The sequence below is a fragment of the Malus sylvestris genome, chromosome 15, assembly GCF_916048215.2.
Source record: "Malus sylvestris chromosome 15, drMalSylv7.2, whole genome shotgun sequence".
NCBI lineage: Eukaryota > Viridiplantae > Streptophyta > Magnoliopsida > Rosales > Rosaceae > Malus > Malus sylvestris.
The window spans coordinates 13,833,130-13,858,403 of NC_062274.1; the positions used below are offsets into that span (position 1 = coordinate 13,833,130).

Here is a 25,274-nt window from a genome sequence, read left to right on the forward strand (position 1 = left end):
GACACAAATGAGCGCAATGGCGTTCTATGATTCATATAGCCGACCCCACTTAGTGGGAAAAGGCTTTGTTGTTGTTGTTGTTGTATTAGGATTTCGAGTAAGACGCTTAGGTTTATGGACAAGGATTGTCTACCCTCCCTTTTTCCCAAGGGACAAGGATTGTCTACCCTCTCTTTTTCCATGTTCTTTTGTTTGTATGCTTACGGTTAAGCCAAGTCAACATTTTATATTACTATTTATTTTTGTCTTATTATCTCAGTTATATTACATTTTATATTACATATAATGGTACTTGTCATTATTGACAATGTAGATAAAGTGGATCAACTACATGCAATAGCTGGAGATCGTGATTGCTTCAGTCTAGGAAGTTTAATTATCATAACAACACGAGATGAGCATTTACTAGATCAACTAAGAGTGAATATGAGATATCCAGCTCGGGGAATGAATGAAGAGGAAGCTCTTGAGCTTTTCAGTTGGCATACATTTGAAAATCGTTGTCCTGATGAAGAATATCTTGAATTGTCAAAAAAGGTAGTTTCGTACTGTGGGGGTTTGCCGTTAGCACTTGAAGTTTTAAGGCTCTTCTCTTATTGGTAAACCCATAACGGTGTGGCAAAGCCATCTGGAGAAACTAAAAAGAATACATGAAGGAAGAATTATAAAAAAACTCAAAATAAGCTTTGATGGGTTAGATTATAATCAAAAAGGTATATTCCTTGATATATCTTGTTGCTTTCATGGTTTGAAGGAGGATTATGTCATAGAAATATTAGAAGAGTTCTTTGCAAGAAGTGAAATTAGTGTTCTCCGTGAACAATGCTTTATAACTGTTGAATGGGGCAAGCTGAAGATGCATGATTTGATTTGAGAAATGGGCAAGACAATCAATTCTGAAAACTTCTCTATTCGACCTGAAAGATGGAGTAGATTGTGGGATCTTGAAGCCGTGATATACGTGTTGACAAATGAATCTGTAAGTAGTTTCTCAATAAAGTTTAATATTAATGCTAAATCATATCCTAGTGCAACTGCTTACATTTTATAATATTATGTAGAAATATATTTATAAGTAAATAAACCTTCACGTGGAAATAGAAGCAATTAAATCGATTTCCAATCGATTATATGACAATTGTTTGTAAGTAAATCATTTTTCAGACGCAAATTACCCTTTTATTACTCATCATATGTCCTTTTGTTTACCTAACAGGAACTGAAGAAATTGAAGCACTTTCTCTACATTTGCTAAGCTCTAAAAAAAAGGCTAGGTTCAGGACAAAAGCATTTGTCAATATGAAAAAACTGAGATTGCTATGGCTCAACTATGTGGAGCTCACTGGAAGCTTCAAACGTTTTCCGAAAGAGTTGAGATGGTTGTGCTGGCATGGATTCCCTTTGTAGGACATACCCAAGCACCTTCTTAATCTTAATCAGCCTAAACTTGTGGCTCTTGACCTGGGGTTCAACAAACTCAGAAAATGGAAGAATTCCAAGGTACAATCACCCCTAACGGGTTATAATTAATTCCCACTTTGATTTTATTTTTTAAGCCATATTCTTCTTGGATTTTGAATAATATTTTCTTTTGGGTTTGTGCAGCCGCTCGAAAATTTGAAAATCCTTAATCTCAGTTATTCCCGTGAGTTAAAAGAGTCACCAGACTTTTCAAGGCTCCCAAATCTTGGAGAATTGAATTTTTCAGCCTGTTCTAGTTTGTCCAAGATTCACCCATCCATCAGTCAACTTAAAAAACTCACTAGGGTAGATTTTCAATGCTGCCATAAGCGGTATCTTCCAGTGGAATTCTGTAAGTTGAAATCTGTTGAGAGACTTTTTTTGGCTATCAGTTCATTAGGTATCGTTTGGTATGCAGACGGACGGAACAGAACGGGACGGGACGGAACGAAGAGGGTGTAAAGATGCCATCGGATGGAAACAAGGAGGAAGAAGGAGACGGAGATGTTATAATTTTGTGTTCCACGGATGTGGAACGAGTCGTTCCAGGGGGTGATGCGAAACGAAAATTCACTAAAAACTCGTCCCGTAGAACAGCGTGTTCCATCCGTTTTAGGCGCACCAAACGTGGGAATGAACGCCTCGTCCTACTCTGTTCTGTCCCGTCCCACATACCAAACGGTGAGAACTCCCTGAGGGCTTAGGGGAGATGGTATCATTGAGAGATCTTCATGCAATTGAGACAGCCATAAAACAATTCCCCAACGACCTTGGGCGTCTAATTTCTTTACAAGAGTTGCGTATTGGAGGCAGTGGTCGTAGCCTACCTAGCCTAAGCGGTCTTTCATATCTTGTACATTTGAGTTTATATAGGTGCGAGAATCTTCGTGCAATCCCCGATTTACCAACAAATTTGGAAGTCTTGCAAGTAGATTTTTGCCCTGCATTGGAAACAGTGCCAGACTTTTCACAAATGTCAAACATGAGAGAATTGACTCTAAGTCATTCGCCCAAAGTCACATAGGTTTCACGTTTAGGCTTCAATGAATCATTAAACTCCATGACAAAGCTTCATATGCAAGAGTGCACCAATCTCATAGCTGAGTTTAGGAAAAACATCCTACAGGTCTCTCTCTCTGTCTCCTACTCTTGTCTTTCTCTATCATACACACACACAAACACAAACAAACATGTACAAGTATTTGACATTACTATATTACGTGGTATATATATTATAGGGATGGACTTCTTGGGGATGTGATAGCATTTATCTCGATAAGATCTATGATATTCCGGAGTGGTTCGAGTTTGTCACTTACAGCAATAAAGTTAGTTTTGATGTTCCTCAGTGTGATGATCATAATTTTAAAGGGTTGACTCTATGCTTCCTTAGCTCAGTAATGGAAGGAAATGATCATCTTCCTGTCATTACTGTTGTAAATTGTACCAAGCATACTACTTTGAAGGCCTATCTGCATACGAATGTCTGGGATAAGCAACAGCAACAGCGACAACTACTAATTTTTTTCCCACCACAAGGAGGGTTCAGATTTGTTTAGGGTTTGGCCGAGAGGATTTTTTTGGCAGGGACAATTATGGAACGATAAGCTTAGTTTGCAAGGCGGGAGCAAGATTGTTATTCTTTTAGAAGGTATTGGAGTGAAGAAAATAGGGGTAAATCTAGTACGGAACAAACCTTTGAAGGAAAATATGAGTGATTATTTGTACATATATGAATCTGAAGCAGTTCCGGATTGGTTGTATGATGAGTCAAATGCAGGACCAAGCCATGACACATCTGATAATCATCCCACTAATCAAATGACGACTACTACAGATGAACCCAAACGGAAAAGGCAAAAGGTTTGAAGAGAGAGCATTACCAGATCGGTTGAATAGTTGCTATTCCTGCATTATACTCTCCCGCAGACCATGTCAGTTGTCTTTCTCGTTTTCCCAGCTCTATTATTCGGACATTTGATTACGATTTGTTCCTCATTTTGCAGACATTTCATTTGCGATATTGACTAATTGTTCACTTGTTAATTGTTCTATGCTTTACAAATATTCATATTCTCTTGTGGAACCAAATTATTAGCATCATACTTTGACATTCACCTCTCCCAGACCCTGCGTAAAGCGGGAGCTTTGTACACTGGGTACGACCTTTATACTTTGACTTTTTTGGTCCTAAACCAAAATTTTAGATTGAAATGTGCAGTTACTGACGATGGATGCGAACATATAGAAATCAGGACTATAATCTCACTTGGAATCCTTTCTATCACCTCCTGCTTCGGCGCAATCATAGTACTCACGACCATAGTACTCTAACTTCGGCGCATGGACAAGAAGGTCGATCTGGCAACCATAGTACTCTAACTTCGGCGCAATCTCTCTTATATCTTTCTCATGGAGTTGAAGAACTCACGACCCTCATCTACCAACCCTCTGTGAACGCAGTCAGTTAAGACAACAATGAAGGTGAAATCACCAGGCTTCATGCCAATCTGTTTTCGAGAAGAACTCGATTGCTTTGCTTGTCTTGCTGTTCATTGCAAGCCCACAAATGATTGAAGTCCAAAGACTTGTCTATGCTCCCACATTTCGCTTACATTTCTATAACCGCGGTACTAACAATTGCATCAGTTTTAATTCTGTTATATTCGATATACCTGCGAATCCATTCCCCTTGCTCTTATGCTCCAAACCGAGCACAGCCTGTGAAGAGCAACCTCTGTAAATTTATCCCCTTTTAACATTTTAGTTTGCACCTCTTGGAATAGAGCCGCCGCCTCGTTAAAATGGTAGTATAATTGTATTGTACATACATACCCATCAAACACTTCTCTTGCCTCACCAAACCTACACAATTTACAGAGCCAGATACCATACTAGTACAATAGAACATGTTTTTCACCAGCATTTCATAAAAAATTCTCCGGCCATCATTTAAACAACCACATTTATGCGTTTCCAGTTCTAGTACTGAATCCAAGTTCACTTTTAACATATTCATGAATTTTTTTACCAAGCTCCAAATTTTTCAACGCTTTGCAAGCTGAAATGGTTGCTTACAACCGTAGCTTCATCAGGCTTCTCATTGCTCTCACATCGCATCCCCCAAAACACATCCAAAGCCTCCTCAAACCTCCTGCACTTAAGATACCTCAAGATCGTGACGTTCCAACAAAGCCTGTTTCTCTCAGGCATTTCATCAAACACCTGCTTGAAACTCTCGACCATGTCAATGAGCGAGTTACACACATACACATCAAACTCAATTCCAGTTTTTACCACAAACCCATGAACCTTCACCTTCCCGAACCTCTCCCAAGCATCCAAAGGCTTTGAAAACAAATGGTTGTTTCCCGCATTGGAAAACTCGATGTGGGCAAGCAGTGGCGGATCCAGGAAAAAATGTTTATGGGGTCATAGCGCGCGCAGCGCGAAATTTTTTTTTAGCCTCGTTTGGTACTTCGGACTGTATTGACTATTTGAGTCGGATAAGATAAATAGTTGTCGGATAGTACTAACTCCATTAGTCGGGCGTTTGGTGCAGTGTCGAATTAATCTGTGCATGGAACAATAATAAAGTATAGGGACTGACCCAAGATTCTGGCATAAATCACATCATAATTCGTTTATGTGGATTCATGCAAGTAAGTTTCACTTAAACTTCCTCTTTTATTGTCTTGTTACTGGCGTATCCAAATTTTTGCTTTCCCTGACAGCTTGATGTTTCAAATTAATTTTTGTATCTTCTTAATGTTCTCGTTCTCATATAGCACTCCTCCAACCCCTATCATTTCTTTATCAGAAAGACCAATTAAACTGGATAGAGTTATAAAAAGTAGCATGTATAAATATCATTCACTTGACAAAAACAGGCATGCAACCAAGCACACAACCAAGCTCATTTGAGTGGGCTGCTTCTTCTTCCTCTTCCTGCCCAGTTTTCGTTCAGGGCTTTTGTCGAACAGTTGGCGTGCCTCCGACCCCGACGACCCCAGCTCCAAGAGGTCGCATATGGGAGCTTCAAGGTTGTTTCCATGGTTTCCAAGGGGTCGTGCGACCCCGACGACCCCACTGTGGATCCGCCACTGTGGGCAAGTCCTTTCTCTACTTCAAAGGTCCACTACATCATCTGATTAGACAATTACACAATCACATGGATCGTCTAAGTGTGGCATTTGATAAGTGTTTGTATCCTAAAAACCATTATGTCAAGTACACAATTTGATGGGTGGTCTAAGACCATCTCCATCTCTTAGGGATAAAGCTTAAAAATTTAAGTCAGGAAATTTTAAGCCATAATCTATAAACTATTTTTCTCCTCCAACTCTCATGGCTTAAAATTTTAGTCCGAAATTATTGAATAATGATTTTAGCCTAATTTTTTTTTTTTTGGTAACCTTTTTGAAAATAAAATTTATGTAGATTATCCTAATTTATTTTTATAAACATTTTATTCTAAAAATATTTAAATTCCGATAAGTAATTAAAATCCATACAAATACATATGTATTTATAAAGTTTTAAGTTAAATTTGATTCAAATAATTTTTTAAAGAGAAATTTTATTTGAACTCATAGTTTGTATCTCAACACTCAACTTTGAGTTTAACAATAAGAATAAAATAAAGGGTAAAGTGAATAGTACCAGGATTGACTTTTTAGTGTAAAAATGTGGTTTTTCGTTAAAGTGAACAGTACTGATAACTTTTCATTAAACTTCCCTAGTTTTTATATCCACACTGTATTTGATTTATCTATTATTATCTATTTACACCAAACATTATTTCTAAAACCCTTACTTATCAAAACTCAACTCAATCAAACCTTTTTTTACTCCCAACTCAATCTACTTAAAAATAAAAAAATAAAAAAACTCTAACCAGTCTATCATCTCCATGGAGCAAATCTTCTTCTCTCTCTCTTTAAAAAATCCTTCCATCTCCCATGGTTGTCATTCTGCACCTCCATCTACTCCTTTGTAGTCATCCAAACCTCTTCCTCTTCATTTTCTTCATCATTTGACATCCCTAAATTTCTAGAGCACTAATTAGCTTAATAATCGGTATGAGCTTCTGGTTAGAGTATTTAATGAGTTTGGTACGTTTCAATTAAATGAGAATCTTCTAGCCTTTATATTCCTATCTATGGTCGAAAAATGGTACGTCCATGATAACTTTTGGTAGATCAATGAATATTTTTAACCGTGGATATTTATTAGATACAAAAGTTGCGGACAACAACTCATATTACTTTGAACTGTGGTTAAAATGTATATCGCCTTTGCACGTTTTATAGGTGAACTCATAGCTAAGCGATTTTTATTATGGAGCAAAACTTATTGAGTTTATGCATTTTAATGATTAAACTGATAAATATTTTGACCATATATGGATTTAATATCATAGTATCTTTTAGCCTCTATATGCCATAAAAGTTGCAGACAAAAATTCACAATACATATAATTGTGGTTAAAAAGTACATCACCTTTGCATGTCTTATAAGTGAACTCATAGGTAAGCAGTTTTATTGTTGACCAAAACTTCGGAAATTGATCTAACTTGAATGTATCATTGAGCTTATGCATTTTAATGATTAAATTCATAAATATATTGACCACATATGAATTTAATATCGTATTGTCTTTTAGACTCTATATTGGTATCTGTGGCAAAAAAAAGGGTACCTCCATGAGAAAATTTTATAGATCGATGAATATTTTCAATCTGGATATTTATTAGATACCAGAAGTTATAAGTCTATTCAGAAAAGTCTATGTCACGCCCCGATCTCGACATACGTCTAAGATCGACACGTGACGTCATCAAATAATTGTATCTCTATCATATCCCGTCTCCAGGATATGGGCAAGCACAACTCAAGATCCAACTACGTAATAATTTTTTGTATACTTTATGGCTGCATCTAACGTCCTTGTTAGACTAGCTATGTACCCTAAACAGGGATTAAGCCATTCGTAGTTCGTCCTTTCACTACACTCTGGCGTTTATCACAGTACGTTCAAGCAGAAAAGCATAGCATTTCTCAATCATTTATTAGAACTTGACAAGCCTGAAATTACTAGGTCCAGAGCTACATAACAAACCCATATGATATTCAAGATTTCCATTCCATCCATCATATAAATCACTATGTTTTCATCATGATACCTCAATCCACAACATGTAACATATCAAAGAACCAACAAAGCACAATATTATTCTCATGCCACATTGATCTACTAATCCATTCATAATAATAACAATCATATCCAACGACACTCCACAATCATGTCAATAAATCAAATCCATGAATCAAAGATGCACAATATTAACGCCTAACTACGTTAATCAATCAATGAAATAACATATCATTTCACGAATTTAATTAAAGAACTCTATATAAATCCCCACTTGGTTTATAAGTAATAACATGGTGAATTCCATTTATATTCACAATGTCTACTGTGGTTGCTCCCATTCACTCGAATCTAGGGTCGTACTAACCTTATGAAAATGAGCAAGAGCAAGGATTATTGACCACTCAACGGAATCCAACTAAAATATGGCACCCATCGAAATTTTCCAAGTATAACCAATCCTCATCACTCCTGGTATGCATATGGTCCCCCCAACGCGGATATACCAAGCAAAACTATATGCATAGTCTAATAACATAGGTAGTGATCACCCAACGCGGATATACCAAGCATGATCACCCTTAAGAGTCCCCCAATGCGGATATACCAAGATGATTGTATCCTATAGCTCTAGGTAGTGATCACCCAACGCGGATATACCAAGCATGATCACTCTTATAATGCGTATGATCCCCCAATGCGGATATACCAAGCAAAACCATATGCATAGTCTAATAACATAGGTAATGATCACCCAACGTGGATATACCAAGCATGATCATCCTTAATAGTCTACCAACGTGGATATACCAAGCAGGACTGTATCCTATAACTCTAGGTAGTGATTACCCAACGCGGATATACCAAGCAGGACCATCCATGTACCACTGCTACATGGTGCAGTAAATTCAACACACAACTCAACCCTTATCAGTTACAACGTAGTCACCTACACCATCAACTTCTCATAGCCACCAACTAATATGTCATACAAGCATATAAGTTCCACATAACACTTCCAATAGGATTCTAGGATCACATTGTCATAACATCTATCATACTTATCATTCACATTATTAAGAAGATAAATAAACACACACACACACACACACACACACACACATATATACATATATATATATATATATATATATATATATATATATATCACAATATGACGTCCCATACACATAAGCCGATGTATATATCATATGGGATAACTCACTAACCAATATAGGCCCACTAAGCCCTACATGGTCTCTAGTAATACTGATTTTAATATTTAAGATCAACTCATAACATATTGACTAAAAGTCAAGTCTCTGTCAAAGATGGGGTCCACAAACCTATACAAGTCAATCTGGAACATCCGCCCATGGATTTCCAATATGTAACTTCCCAAGGGTCTCATTAATCTTTTAAAATAATATTTTAAAATTTCAGAACGATCCAACGGTCGGATCTCTGCCAATTGCTAGAATTAGGTTGCTATCAACGTTTGATTTTACAAATTTAGAATTTCAATTCGGGAAGATACGTACGTCGGATTCCCAATCCATCAGTCCATATGGTCCTCAAATATTACGTACTATTACGTATTTAAGTTTGGTGTTGATCCAACGGTCGAATCATCAATTCATATAATGACCCCGCGACGGCCAACTAGGCAATCAACTACAAAACTATGTTAAACATTGGAATGTCACTAAATGGGTGTCAAATATGAAATCGGGGCACCAAATTTAGCTTAGGATAGACAAGTCAGGTTTCGGCCTATGAGCCGCCACACGCTGCGGCAGGCCGTCCAGACTCGTCGGAAAATTCAACTATTTTCAAAATTTACCAAATTTCACATAAATGTGGATCTTGATGAATGGAGCAAGTTTCATACCTGTGACTAAGCTCAATTTGGCCAGGAGAAGCCTCAAATCGCTACGAACCCGTTGAAAACCTTAGAAATGGGTGGCTTCAATTCGACTTCTCCGGTGCTCCGCCGCCTCCAAGGTTGTTTGGGTTTTGTTCATGGCCTTAAGAGAGTCTAATAGTGGTGGAGATCGATGTGATTGCATTCGGAAATGCCCGATCACCGGCGTGGTACCACCTCGCCCACCGGTGCAGTAAGGGGTGGGCACGGTTTGGTTCGATGTGGTTTTGAAGCCAAAATTGAAATGAAACCAAACGTTTGGTTCGGTTTGATGTGGTTTCAAACGGTTTCGGTTTGGCTTTTAAGAAAAAATGTACAATTTGCAATTTAACATATTAATAAGTATTTCCCAGTAGCAATAGGAAAAAGACATTTGTTATGTAAACAATTAGCATGTTGCATGCAGTTGTGATGTTAAAACATGTTTGTGCAACAAAATGGTGTCTCGTACAAGGTATAACATAAAACAAGTTGAATAACTTTGAATTCATTAAACGTGAGCGAAACTTTCATACTAGAATATGTGATATCATGCTTCAAATGAGTGGACTTCATTAGATCATTGTTCGACTCTTGATAACAAGATTAGTCCACCCTTGTACATATATGTGTGTGTGTGCCGTGTGGTGTGATGGTATAAAATAACAAAGGTCCTTCAAGTTAATGAACGAAAGAAAGTGATGAATGATGATATTCTAGTGTGGTTGAGTCCATACTAAGTGTATGGATTCTAACAAACAACCAATTAAAACATAAAATCTAATATGGACATTTAATTAAATGTTTATTAATATTTGCGGTGCAGTTTTCAAAAGCCAAAACCGAAACCAAACCATTTCCTATGTTGCGATTCGGTTTCAAAACTGCAAAAACCAAACCGTTCGGTGTAGTTCGTGTTTTGGTTTCAGTTTTCGATTCTAAGTGCCCACCCCTAGGTGCAGTTCTTCGTGAACCCGAGCTAAATTTTGCCAATTTTTGGGTGAGATTGGTATAGGGAAGGTCGTGCAACGTTTTCCAGGTGGTTAGATAACGTGGTTCGCTGGAAAAACCGACAAAAAAGCGCCGGAGGTGATGAAGAGGACCGGGTCGGGTTGGAAAACCCCCTCCTTCTCTCTTCCCTCATTTCCCTCATTTTTTACCTCCCTTTTGATTAGGCACCTTCCCTCTTCTTCTCTCCCGCTTCTCTCATTTCCCCCTTTCTCCTGCTGCCATATGGCAGCCTCTAGTCTTTTTTTTTTTAAACAATTAAAATGTCTCTAATTCCTTCATTTCAACTCCGATTTGTGAACGGTTTTCGCCTACGTGCTCGTAGGGTCAAGTTCAATCCAATTATACTTAGTGTGACCCCGTAAGTCCACATATTTTTAATGATTACTGGCCAAAATTCAAACTTCGTAATTAGTTTAATTAAAATCTAAATTTAAATTAATTCCCAAAAATAATATAAAATCTCCTTAATACAAATACGTAGTTTGAAATATTGAAATCCAAGAACGGGATTTCACATTCTAAGTCAATGCCACGTACAATATTTGTTAAGATATATTTAGGGAACCGTTATTAGCACTCCAAAAATCTCATTATAGACTCCGTACAAGTGTATTTTTTTTTTGTAATTATAGAAAGTTTGGAGTGCCAAATAAGATTTTTGAAGTGCTAATAACAATTTTCTATATTTATATACATTTTATTTTAGTTTGGAAGTTGACTTCCTTTTTTTTTCTTTCTTTATCAAGTTGGGAGTATCATTGACTGTGACCCTGTGCAACTAGTTGTTGATTCATTTTGAATAATCAACATTATTTCTTACAATGTCTTGAGTGTATGATTAACATAAAGAAAGCAGTCATAATACAAGCTGAATAGTAGTAATACTAATTAGTAAACAACTTGTGCATGATGTTTGCTTATAACAAAGTGGCATGAAGGGACAAATATGTAGGTTTCATGCATGACTTGGAATAGTATTAATAAATGCATGATGTTTGCTTATAACCAAGTGGCATGAAGGGACACATGTGTATGTTTCATCCATGACTTGGAATAGTCTTAGTCGTCGGAAGATTTTGCATCAATTTGTTTTTGTTTTCAATATGTATATATTAAGTTCTATTTTAATAGGATTGCTTACCACCCCTAAGTTGTGATAATGCCTTTATTTATTGTTGTTAAGTGAGTTTAATTAAATTTTGAGATTGTATTTATCCACTACATACATTACGATTTTTTTTTATAGTCAAGCAATATCATTAGTAAGTTAGATGTTAGATTAGCAAATAATTTCTGACCGAACAATATACAATAAACAGACACGATTGGAGAATTCTCGAAATCCTCACAAACAGGATTTGGAAAGCATCCTCATTCTGTGGTGGGGAAGTCGGTGCATAAATAATTTTATTTTTTTATTTCATTCTAACTTGCTATGCAGCCTCAGACGGCAGCAAGTCTTCAATATACTATTAAGATCAGAGCTTCTCTAGTGCACAGACTTAAATCCACATACTATTTGCACATTTCGTTTTTAGCCATTAGATATATCTCAACGGCCAGCGTTAAGAACAGTGAATTATTAACGCCTAATGATGTCATCTCTCTGCAAACCAAATTACAAATACAAATATAACACCAAAAAAAAAACAGTGACTTATTAAAAGCCTAATGGTGAATTGGATCATAGATTTAACAAGCATAAATACATGTGCTTCACTGCAGGTTTTAAAAACGTTGAAGTTGATAAATGAATAGCTGGAAACATTGAGAATAGTTTTGTTCATTACTTACATAGTATAATTTGTATAGGGCAGATTTGTTTCGACTCCACATTAAGAACTTATGTACAACCAAAAAGGCATGTACTCAATTTCACGATTGAGTTTAAAATTCTAATACAACAACAGCAAGGAAAATGGACTGAAAACAACAATTAATGATCAAAAAAGAATTGATGAATCCATTAAAATACAAAAATTTAGGCATTCACCAGTAATCCGACTTGAATGGCGTTGGATCAAGTGTTCTTCTTGTGGTTTAAACAGTCATTATCAATCAAGCCTCCTGTAAAAACAAAAATTAGAAGCCATTTATTTGAATAAAAGATGAAAACCTTCCCCCTTTTTACAGGAAGAACTCATTCTGCAAACTAATGGTGACTAATGATAGAAGGGTACCATGGTAAATACATTGAGAAAAATAGTTTGAACTAAATTTTCTTGCAAACTAGTATTAGTTACCGACCGCTATCATCTCAACCTTTTTGGGACCCAATATATATATATATATATATTGGTTATTTCTGGACGGATGAAAATAATTTTTAGAAATTAGATGCGGAAAAACACAGAATTTATAATTTTGCGAGCAACATGATGATAATAGAAATCAAGTAAACATAACAAAAGGCTTGAAATATTCATGGAAATTGTGAAATCATAAGAAATTTGTACATGTTACTTGAGTGTTTTGTAGTCGTTGGAGTAGCGATAAACCACATCAAACCAACTATCCATAGCACTTGCAAAAGGTCCATTGAACTGTCTTGATCAGTCAAAACTTTAAAAAATTAATCAAAATTATCAATTATGATTAAGTTTACGGGACTCCATGGAATTCATGTGTAATTGCAGGACCGGATGCATCCATTTCGTTCAAATCAATAAATACAACGCAATCAAATCAATAACAAAATACCTGAATTCAAAGATATAAGTCAGGGAGTATAGAAATCTTCAAATCTTGAATAGATGGGAGCATATCCCTGCTTTTCGCAACAAAGCAATTCTTTTTTAGAAAATTACAGGAAGACAAATAAAACTGGAAACAAATTACTTCAATTGAATAGGGAATCTGCAAATTGCTACCACTCGATAATTTTGTAGAAGGTAAAATTCTATTTCATTTCCATGCAATAACAATGAGTACAATTCTGTAACAGTTCTCCACATTAACCCAAACCCACTTCTTCAATTCCTTCTTATTAACGAAATTCCACTGATGACTAAGAGCATCTCCAAAGGAAATGTCAAAAGATAAATGTCAAATGTTAATTTGACAGCTGATGTGGAAATGTCAGATATTCTTTTTTTCCAATCGATATGTTTTTTTTTGTTATAAATGATATTTGTATGATCTATTTTAAAAAGAAATCAATTAAAATAAATTTTCAAGATCTATAATTGGTGCATTAATGGGGTCCACAAAATATAATAATTAAAAATGATTTGACATTACATTCTCATATGTCAAATTTGACATATGAAAACTCACATGTCAATCCACATAGGCTCCAACCTTTAAATTTGATTACATGACATTCCATTTAGAATTTGACATTTCATTTGGAGATGGTCTAAACAAATAGCCCTTCAATACATCGTTACAGAATCGCAACTTACCTTCCAAATTGGATTATGAGACTTCTTCATATCAAACACACACCTATTTTAGAAATTTTCCTATAAAATTGGACAAAATGCAATAGCAATGATTGAATATCCCTACTTACCTTCCAAAAGCACTTCGCAGACTTCATCAATGGTAACATTATGCCCCCTCAACAAAGTTCCAAATTTTGCACACCAAATCAATCCGATCTAATTAGGAATAATATAATAAAAGGGCATACAGAGATCTAAAATGTTGAAATTACAATAAAAAAATCAAATCATGCGTAACTCCTTACTTATTTTATTTTTATTTTCATGCTCATTCATATTATGCATAACTTCATGCATATGCTGAAGAGAAGAAACTACAACTTGAGCGAGAAAATTTAAATATTAAATTAAATACTTAAATTAAAAAAAAAATTAAACAAAAGCATTGTAGTGTGTCTATGAAATAAAAAAAATTAATTTTTTTCTTACTATTATATATTATATCAAATTTTATTAAAAAAAGTATATAAAATATTTGATTTGGGACAAAGGCATTTTAGTAATTATACTGGTTTATATTTCGATTCTGCTGAATTAGTAAACAGTTTTATATAATTAGTGTCATTTTTATTCCAATTCTAGAACATTTAAATAAATAACTTTAACAGGAATCTAATTCTAATTTCTCTTCAATTCACTTCATTTTTAATTCAATTCTTCTTATTTTCAACTAGAACATTTACGTAAACGCGTAATCAGTTTTCTATAATCAACGATAACGTTAGAACGCGGTTCTATATTATATACACACACAATTTTCAAGATAGGGTTGTGGGAACGCGTTTAATGTGGAAAGGGATAGATCAGAAAGAAATCCATAGAGGATCCCTTTCCTTTAATATAGCAGTCAAGTCAAACACCGCTTAAAGTGGACCTAATCTATAATTCGTCAGTTAAGTGGAATCAATACTGGAAACTTCCTTGGTTTTTCTTAGAAATGGGAAATTTGGAAAAATAATCAAATTTTGAATTCTATATAGAATTACAACTACTTTTCAAAATTTATGATATTATTAACCATAATGTGATATGAAAGTACTAATTTATCCTTAATGACTAAAATTCTTGAACAAGGGTTTGTAACTGTAAGGGTCTCCTTAGCCGTTGTCATGACTTTAATTGTTCTGCAACTTGAGTACATCAGATATGGGTTCCTACCTGAGCAATATTGTAAGCGAGGGAGACATAATTTAAAGCTAAAACTTATCCATATATCCACACACACAAACATATGATATATATATATATATATATGCATATACTAGAAGAAAATGAATAGGAATATTGTCGGGAAACTGAATTTTCATATAGTTAAAGAAGAAGAGGAGGAAATGGTTCGTATTTGGGTGTTGGAGGATTGCAGGAGAAGATCGGTGTTAATACAAGAGGTTGTGGTGGCAGCGGCGTTTGGGTGTCATGGCGGCAAGAGCATCAGCCAGACTCAAAAGGGACTCTAGATTTTTCACCGCCCCACAACCACCATATCCAATTTTCCACAACCGCTACCTACACTGCCCTTCCACTCTTATGGCATGTTTATGTATCCGTAATCAGAATCAATTTACGGAATTTGATTCCGATTACGGGATAAACCTTTGTTTACATAATCTTGAGGAATCAAAATACATGTGGGGTCCACACGTATTAAGGAATCCAGCTCTTAATTTTGGAGGAATTGGACTCCCTACATAAGACCATCTCCAACCCTTGGGCTAAAAGCCAAATTTTTTAGCCCGAAAAATTTAGCTTTTAGCCCAGAAACATCTTTTCTGCTCCAACTCTTCTACCCTAAAATTTTAGCCCGGAATTATTAAAGAATGAAATTAGCCTAAATTTTTTTCTTAAATCATTTTTTTTAAAAATAAATATGTAGATTATTGTAAATTAATTTTATGAACATTTTAATCTAAAAAAAAATTAAATTCCGATAAACATTTCGCATTTAGCCCGGGGGGAAAGCTGGGGGGTATTTGGCCCAGAAATAGCATTTGGCATTTAGCCTAAAATTTTAGCATGGGTTGGAGAGTGTTTGGGGGGGTAATTTGGGAAGGAATTTGGCTTTTAGCCCAGGGTTGGAGATGGTCTAAGGGAGGTATTTCAATTCCTTGTGACTTGAGGAATCCGGAATGAAGTTTATTTACCAATTATGCCCTCACTTGTTTCTTATTGGGGGCTTTTCGATCTAGGTCCAAAAATATAGGTAGTTTTTGAACTAAGTCCAGTTGTCCAATTACATATTTTTATACCAATTTTGCCCTTTTAGATAAAAATATTTAAATTCTTTAATTTTTGTATCATTTATTCAGTTTTTAATTTTGAATATTTAAATACTCAAACTAAAATATTATCTAGTAACCACCTAATGATGTTTACCTACAAAACCGATATAATTTAGTAACTACCTATTGTATAGGAAGAAAAATACTTTATACCAACAAAACAGATGTAATCTACTTGCAAAACAAAAATAAACTACCTATTGTATAGGAAGAAAAATGCTTTATACCTACAAAACATATATAATCTACCAACAAAATAAAAATAAACTACCTATTGTATAAGAAGAAAAATGCTGAACCTCCATGGCAGAACATTAGAATAGAAATATGATATAATATACCTCCATTAAAGAAACAAATACTAAACAAAAAAAAGGAACAAATACTAAGTTTCAGTTTACCTTACGCACAAAAATATAATAGAGCAAATATAAATGCATGATATTGTATTATTGCTTGCAATTGATAATGTATTGCCGAACGAATATGTAAAAACATTGTGAAAGCTATGTAAAAACTGAAATTGTCATGAAGGATTTTGGAGGGAGGAACACAAAATATCACCCATGAAAGATGAGAGAAGAAAGAGGAGAATTGATTCCATGATCTAACAAAAGGAATTGTTTAGAAGAAGGAAAAAAAAAAGGAGGGATGAAATGGACTGGGGGTTGAGATTTTATTGCTATAACTAATCCTATAATTAAGGGATTAGTTAAACCACAAATAATCATATAATTAAGAAATTTTGAATATTTACTACAATTTATAAGTCTAAGGGATAAATATGGTACAAATTATAAATAAGCTTATGTGGAATATCAATTATTGGACATATTTCAATGCAGTGGACTAATTCTAGTAATAACTCACAAAATTGGATCTATATCAAATTATCCCTTCTTATTATCCTAACATTACCCTTCATTTGACACTCATTATGCCATCTTTTAATAAATAAATAAAACCATTTTTATTTATTTATAGAGATGAATTTTATTATATAAATTTAATTCAATTAATTAATATGAAAATAATTTATTTATGTAAGGGTAATTTAGTTATCAACCTAGTTTTCATTCCGATTGAATTGAATTAGTAAACAACTTATATGGATTCAACATCATTCCTGCCATCTTTTTAATAAATAAATAAAACTTATTTATATATTTTTATATAGATGAATTTTATTATATAAATTTAATTAAGAATTTAATTTAATTAATTAGTATGAAAATAATTTATTTATGTAAGGGCAATATAGTAATTAACCGAGTTTTCATTCCAATTGAAGTGAATTAGTAAATAACTTATATGTACTCAACATCATTCCTACTTCAATTCCAGACAGTTTTAATAAACAACTTCAACATGATTTTGATTTTGATTCCACCTCATTTCAATTCCTCCTCAATCCAATTTCTCCTCAATTCAATTTCTCTCAATTTGATTACGGATTAGTAAACGCGCCCTTAATAGATCCTCAGTCCCATTCTTCACCAGACCCTCATCCTCCTCCATTGAAGTATAATGGGACAAAATGTTTGGTATTTCGTACGGAGAGCTATTTCTCCTAGTCGGTGCCACCGATGCTTTAGTCGGTACAACAGAACTACTACTTCGTTCAAAGGTTAAGACAAAAAAGATGATGATTTTAGTTATTCATGGTACATTAGTACTTTCATACTAAATTTTGGTTATAATTATCATAATCTTTAAATAGTGACTATAATTCTAAATACGGTTCAAATTTTGGTTACTTTTTCAATTTTTCCCTCAGAAGTTGACCGTTCTATTACGTGTCCGTACGGTAACGTGATGACTTTTGTCTATGTTGCCGGAAGGTGCTTTGCTTTTGAGAGGAGACTGGACTTGAGTCTTTTCACTCAAATCGAATTGAAAAATTAAATAAGAATCAACACACAAAAATAAACAAAGTCGTCTGGAAAGAAATTAGGTTAGGATGCTTTCCTGGGAAGAGTCAAGAGGTGTCCCCATTTTTTATTTTTTTGGACAAAAGCCAAAAGGTGTCCCTTGAGTGTTATAAATTCTTATTGCACACAAGACAAGCACTGCCATTTTTTCCTTGCTTTTCGCTTGAGTATCACTGTAGTGCCGTAAACAGTGACACCACCATGACAACCCATGAATCCTCTTCTTCATCCTCCTCCTCCTCCTCCTCAAAACTGTGGAAGTACGATGTGTTCTTGAGCTTTAGAGGCGAAGACACACGTTACGGCTTCACGGGGCACCTCCATGCGGCATTAAAAGACAGGGGCTACGATGTCTTTATTGACGACGACGGTCTGAAAAGAGGGGAACAAATAAGAGAAAAACTGTTCCAAGCAATCGAAGAGTCAAGGATCTCTATCATTGTATTCTCAAAGAAGTATGCGGATTCGAGTTGGTGTCTGGACGAGCTGGTAAAGATCATGGAGTGCAGAGACAAACTGGGCCGAGAGGCTTTGCCAATATTCTATGACGTCGATCCTTCGCATGTGAGGAAGCAAGAGGGTTGTTTAGCCCAAGCATTTCAAAAGCACGAAGACGACATCCGTGAAGAGAAAGATGACAAAGAACGTGAAGCTAAGAAAGAAAGGATAAAGCAGTGGAGAGAGGCTCTTACCCAAGCTGCAAATTTGTCTGGCCACCATCTTGAAAACAGGTAACTAATCTTTTTTCATTGGACTTTGAAGTCTTTTAGCAAAGAGGGTTGCTGCTATCTATTCCGATTTTCCACATTTCGAAACTTTTTATTGGAATGGTTGTTAGGCAAATAGCACACAAGAAAAATAGCTTCACTGAAACATCGAGATTTCCAAGATAAAAAATGAGTAAAGCTAAGGGGACCATTTATTTTATTTTTATTTTTTAACAAAGCAAACGATTAATTTAAAATATATTTTATAAATGTTTAATTATATTTAAACTCCTAAAATTTAAAGGTTTTAATTTTTTTTATTTTTATCTAACATCTTTACTTTATCAAATTAAGAATTATGATTGTAATTTTCTACTCATTTTTATAGTATTTTAGAAGTCTACAACTTCCTTTTTAAGAGATAATCATGGTTTTTCATTTTAAATATTTTTCTAATTATCTCTTATTATTTTGACCAAAAAAAAAAATCTCTTTTTTTATTTTATATTTTTTCATACAAGATATTTTTTTGGCCTAAAATTAAAATATAATCTTACCTTCAAGGTAACAAAAATGGTTGATGTTTACATTTTTTTTAATTATTATGTATACATTTCATTGAGAGAATTATTTGTATACATTATTGGCTCATACGTTGATTTTATTCATATTATGAATTGGTACGTTTATTTTTAATTTTTTGTGCGTTCATTTTATTCATATTATGAATTGATACTTTTATGTCAAAAGTACAATCAGATTTTGAGTAAGACGCTTAGGTATATTAGGCTACATCAACATTTCTTTATTTATCAAATTAAAAATTATGATTATAATTTATGAAATTATGAGAAATTGCGGATATCGTATAAAAACGCCAAATAATTTTCAAGAGGGAAGTTACCCTATAGAAGGGTCTAACAAATTGGTAATTGAAATTAGATCTCTTTTAATTGATTCTTAAGAGCATAACATGAGTTATTCGGCATATTTTGATTTGATCAAATTTGTGGACGGTTCTACGAAGAAACACTTATGATATTAGAACTCATTTTAAAATTATTTTAGAAGTTGTGGACTCCTTTTAAAGATATAATCATGGTCTTTCATTTTAAATATTGTGAGTAATTTTGCTCACACCATAATTATTGTGTATGCTCACCATACACTTAATTATTTGTCATGTGTCCTTTCAACTAATTCTAGTTAATTTTCACAGTAAATATTATTTTTTCAATTATGAAAAAAAAAAAAAAAAGTTACCAAGGTTAGTTGAATTGTCACATGACACATGATTAGGTGTATAATAAGCATATACCAAAGTTTAGGATGGTGAACGAAAATACTCCCTTGAATATTTATCTAATTATCTCTTTTATTATATTTTTTTGTACAAAGTTTAGGATAGTAGAATGTAGTTTAATAGAAAGTCGTTTACCAAAAAATAAAAAATAAAATCCAAAAGCCAAGGATGTTTGGTCTAACAAATTTAAAAATCAAGCACCTAAATCAAAATTTCCCTTTTACAAATCATATGATGTGATTCTTGATGACACATCTCATAATTTGCTAATTTGACCTAAAAATTAACGTTACTAAAATGAAATTTTTGGCATTGAAAGTTATATACAATACTCCAAGTCCACGCATCGAAAATTAAGGTTATTTTGTTCTAGGGTTTAAATGATATTGGGCATCTCTCTCCTATATTTTGCAAGTTGATTTTAGGTTGAAATCAGTGTATCAAATAGATATATGCTAGTTTAGTCGATTTGTATATGTATATAATTGCACCAATGAGAAATAACAAGTTGTGCGAAAGTGTCAAATGTGAAATCAATAAACTAATACAAAAAAAATAGAACAAAAACGAAACAATCTAAAATGACATAAAGATTTATACTCGTTCGGCTTAAACTTATATGCATTTCGAAGACGGCGAGAAAATTTCACTACTAATCAAACTAAAGATTACAAATAAAGTTTAATTCTTAAACCCCAAATCTCATGTATACCCAATAACTCTCACTCAAACAAAAAACAATGAAGATGAAAATGCATACTAAATTTCTTCTCTCCCAAAAGCCACAAAAGTAACACCAGTATCATTGAATGTGGAATTGCCAAAAAAAAAAAAAAAAACTACAAGAAAGCATCATATGCCTTGTATACCTGCTGGGGCAAATACCCTAGCCACTCACGTGGCAAGCACATGGTGCAAATAAAAGGAACCAAACAGATGGGCCCATGGTGCAAACAAAAGGAACCAAACAGATGGACACTCAAGTAATTGAAGGCCCAATCGGAATGGAGCCACAAATCCAACACAACAGACTACAGTGTCTTTCTTCCAAATCTTCCCTGGTTCTATTTTTTTCACAAATCCTAAACCATAATCTCTTAAACCTGTATTGAAAGTCTAAGCAGTCAGGCAATATTATCACCCTCCATGTCGTTCATGTTTACTGATTGAGTGAAGTGATAGCTTCTAGTAATCCTTCATTGAGTTAATGCTGACTAATTAAGTTTTCAGGCATGAAGCAAAGCTTATTACGAGAATTGTTGAAGAGAATATTAGGGAATTGCTTCCCAGCACAGATGAATTACACGTGGCAAAATACCCGGTTGGAATCGACTTTCGTGTTCAACCAATTATCAATGATCTTTCAAGTGGTGGATCAAATGACGTTAAAATGGTTGGAATTTGGGGGATGGGTGGATTGGGCAAAACAACTGTTGCCAAAGCCATTTATAACAAAATTCATCATAGCTTCCAATTCAAATGCTTCCTTGAAGATGTTTGCCACCATGGTACAAGCCAACATGGTCTGCTTTGTTTACAACAAAAATTTATTTATGACATCTTACAACATGCCAAGCCTCAAATTATTAGTAGCGTTGCTGCAGGAATCATTGTTATAAGACAACATCTCCAACGTAGAAGGGTACTTGTCATTATTGACAATGTAGATAAAGTGGAGCAACTAAATGCAATAGTGGGAAATCGTGAATGGTTTGGTCCAGGAAGTATACTTATCATAACAACAAGAGATGAGCATATACTAAATCAATTGAGAGTGAAAATGAGATATCCAGCTTGGAGAATGAATGAAGAGGAAGCTCTTGAGCTTTTCAGTTGGCATGCATTTGACAATAGTTGTCCTAAAGAAGAATATCTTGAATTGTCAAAGAAGGTAGTTTCTTACTGTGGAGGTTTGCCGTTAGCACTCCAAGTTTTAGGCTCTTCTCTTATTGGCAGACCCATAACAGAGTGGCAAAGCCATCTAGAGAAATTGAAAAGAATGCCAGAAGGAGAAATTACAGAAAAACTCAAAATAAGCTTTGATGGGTTAGATTATAATCAAAAAGCTATATTCCTTGATATATCTTGTTGCTTTCTTGGTTTGGAGAAGGATCATGTCACAAAAATATTAGATGAATGTGGCTTCTTTGCAACAAAAGAAATCAGCGTTCTCCGTGAACGGTGCCTTGTCACTGTTGAACTAGGCGAGCTAAAAATGCATGATTTGATTCGAGAAATGGGCAAGACAATAATTTCTGAAAAATTCCCTACTCAGCCTGAAAGATGGAGTAGACTGGGGGATCCAGAAGCCGTGGTAGACGTGTTGACAAATAAATCTGTAAGTAGTTTTTGAATAAAGTTTATTATTAATGCTCGCTAAATCATATCCTAGTGCAACTGCTAACATTTTATAATATTATGTAGAATACTTATAAGTACAATAAACCTTCACGTGGAAATAGAAGTAATTAAATCGATTTCCAACCGATCATATGACAATTGTTTGAAGTAAATCATTTTTCAGACGCAAATTACCCTTTTATTACTCAACATATGTCCTTTTGTTTACTTAACAGGGATCTGAAGAAATTGAAGCACTTTCTCTAGATTTGCCAAGCTTTAAAAAAAAGGCTAGTTTCAGTACAAAAGCATTTGTCAATATGAAAAAACTGAGATTGCTAAGGCTCAACTATGTAGAGCTCACTGGAAGCTTCAAACATTTTCCGAAAGAGTTGAGATGGTTGTGCTGGCATGGATTCCCTTTCAAGTACATGCCAGAACACCTTCTTAATCAGCCAAAACTTGTTGCTCTTGACCTGCGGTTCAGCAAACTCAGAAAAGGCTGGAAGAATTCCAAGGTACAATCACCCTTAGCCAGTTATAATTAATTCCCGCTCTGATTTTATTTTTTAAGCCATATTCTTCTTGGATTTTGAATAATATTTTCTTTTGGGTTTGTGCAGCCGCTCGAAAATTTGAAAATCCTTGATTTCAGTGTATCCCGTTGGTTAAAAAAGTCACCAGACTTTTCAAGGCTCCCAAATCTCAAAGAATTGAATTATTTCGGCTGTTGGAGTTTGTCCAAGATTCACCCATCCATTGGTCAACTTAAAAGACTCACTTTGGTAAATTTTGAATTCTGCGGTAAACTTAGGTGCCTCCCAGGGGAATTCTGTAAGTTGAAATCTGTTGAGACTCTTCGTCTGTTTTGCTGTTCATTAAGAGAACTGCCTGAGGGCTTAGGGGAGATGGTATCATTGAGACAACTTGATGCAACTAGTACAGCCATAAAACAATTCCCCAACGACCTTGGGATTCTAATTTCTTTACAAAAGTTGAAACTTGGAGGCAATAGTTGTCGTAGCCTACCTAGCCTTAGTGGTCTTTCAAATCTCGTATATTTGAGTTTAAGTATGTGCGAGAATCTTCGTGCAATTCCCGATTTACCAACAAATTTGGAAGTCTTGGAAGCAGATTTATGCCCTGCATTGGAAACAATGCCAGACTTTTCGCAAATGTCAAACATGAGACAACTGTGTCTGGATAATTCGCCCAAAGTCAGAGAGGTTCCAGGTTTAGGCTTGGGTAAATCATTAAACTCCATGGCAGAGCTTCATATGCTCGAGTGCACCAATCTCACAGCTGAATTTAGGAACAACGTCCTACAGGTCTTTCTCTATCTCTGTCTCCTCCTACTCGTCTTTCTCTATCAATCACAGACACAAACACAACCGCACATGTACAAGTATTTGACACTATATTACTTTGTATGTACATTATAGGGATGGACTTCTTGTGGAGTTGGTGGTATTTTTTTGAATGTGATTTATGATATTCCAGAATGGTTTGACTTTATCGCTGACGGCAATAAAGTCAGTTTTGATGTTCCTCAATGTGATGGTCGTAATTTTAAAGGGTTGACACTCTGCTGGGTTTGTTTGCAATTCCGATTTGGAAGTGTTGCCTTTACTGTTGTCAATTGTACCAAGCATACTACCTCGAGGGTCTCTAGGCCTTGGGTAGCAAGAGAGGATTATTTTTGGCAGGGACAATTTTCGAACGATAAGCTCAAGCTCAATTTGCAAGGCGGGGACAAGATTGTTATTCTTTTAGAGGGTTCTTTTTCTAGTATAGTGAAGAAAACTGGGATAAATCTAGTATGGGACAAACCCTTGAAGGAAAACAAGCATCTTGGTAGGGGTGATTATTACTATGAATATGAATCTGAAGCACTTCCGGATTGGTTGTATGATGAGTCAAGTCCAGGACCAAGCCATGGTGCATCTGATAATCATCCCACTAATCAAATGACGACTACTACATATGAACCCAAATGGAAAAGGAAAAAGGTTTGAAGAAAGAGCATTGCCAGATCGGTTGAATAGATGTTATTCCTGTATTATACTCTCCCGCAGACCATGTCAGCTGTCTTTCTCGTTTTCCCAGCTCTATTATTCGGACATTTGATTTGATTGCATCCAACAGATGATTTGTTCCTCATTTTACTGACAATTCATTTGCGATATTGACTAGTTGTTCAGTTGTTAATTGTTCTATGCTTTACAAATATTCATATTCTCTTGTGGAACCAAATTATTAGCATCATACTTCGACTTTTGCTGTCCTAAATCAATATTTTAGATTGAAATGTGCAGTTACTGACCATGGATGCAAACATATAGAAATCGGGACTTTAATCTCACTTGGAACCCTATCTATCAACTCCTCTGCTTCGTCTAACAGTCTAGCACAGCCAAGAAGGTCGATCAGGCAACCATAGTGTTCTAACCTCGCTCAATCTCATATATCTTTCTCTTGGAGTTGAAGAACTCACAACCCTCATCTACCAACCCTCTGTGAACGCAGTCAGTTAAGACAACAATGAAGGTGAAATCATCAGGCTTCATGCCAATATGTACCTGTTGACCCTAGAAATTACAAAGCCTACGTGGCGCGCAGGCCGAATATATTCTAAGCTAACTACGTCCTTCGGTGATTGCGGGGCGTGCCAACTCGTCGGCCGAGGCTCGGCCGAGGAGTAAATTTGATGATGCTGCGTTGGGTCGCGCTACTGACTTC

At 35.0% G+C, this 25,274-nt stretch overlaps 1 protein-coding gene and 2 pseudogenes across 1 annotated transcript; 2 read left to right on the forward strand and 1 right to left on the reverse strand.

Annotated features, from left to right (window-relative positions):
* The first annotated feature begins 285 nt into the window (after positions 1-285).
* LOC126602693 (disease resistance protein RPV1-like) lies at positions 286-3,443 on the forward strand (annotated as a pseudogene).
* Positions 3,444-3,726: 283 nt separating this feature from the next.
* Positions 3,727-25,274, reverse strand: part of LOC126602694 (pentatricopeptide repeat-containing protein At1g31430-like) — a 108,952-nt pseudogene continuing 87,404 nt past the window's right edge.
* On the forward strand, positions 18,329-24,743 carry LOC126605456 (disease resistance protein RPV1-like). The gene is made up of 5 exons (XM_050272866.1): positions 18,329-18,916; positions 21,426-22,533; positions 22,772-23,053; positions 23,159-23,863; positions 23,978-24,743. The coding sequence occupies exons 1-5, from the start codon at positions 18,387-18,389 to the stop codon at positions 24,548-24,550; spliced, it is 3,198 nt and encodes a 1,065-aa protein (XP_050128823.1). The 5' UTR covers positions 18,329-18,386; the 3' UTR covers positions 24,551-24,743.

Coding starts and splice junctions, on each gene's coding strand:
- LOC126605456 (XM_050272866.1), top strand. CDS start 18,387: ATGACAACCCATGAATCCTCTTCTTCATCCTCCTCCTCCTCCTCCTCA. Junction 22,534..22,771: donor ACGTGTTGACAAATAAATCT/GTAAGTAGTTTT, acceptor TTTACTTAACAG/GGATCTGAAGAAATTGAAGC. Junction 23,864..23,977: donor TTAGGAACAACGTCCTACAG/GTCTTTCTCTAT, acceptor TGTACATTATAG/GGATGGACTTCTTGTGGAGT.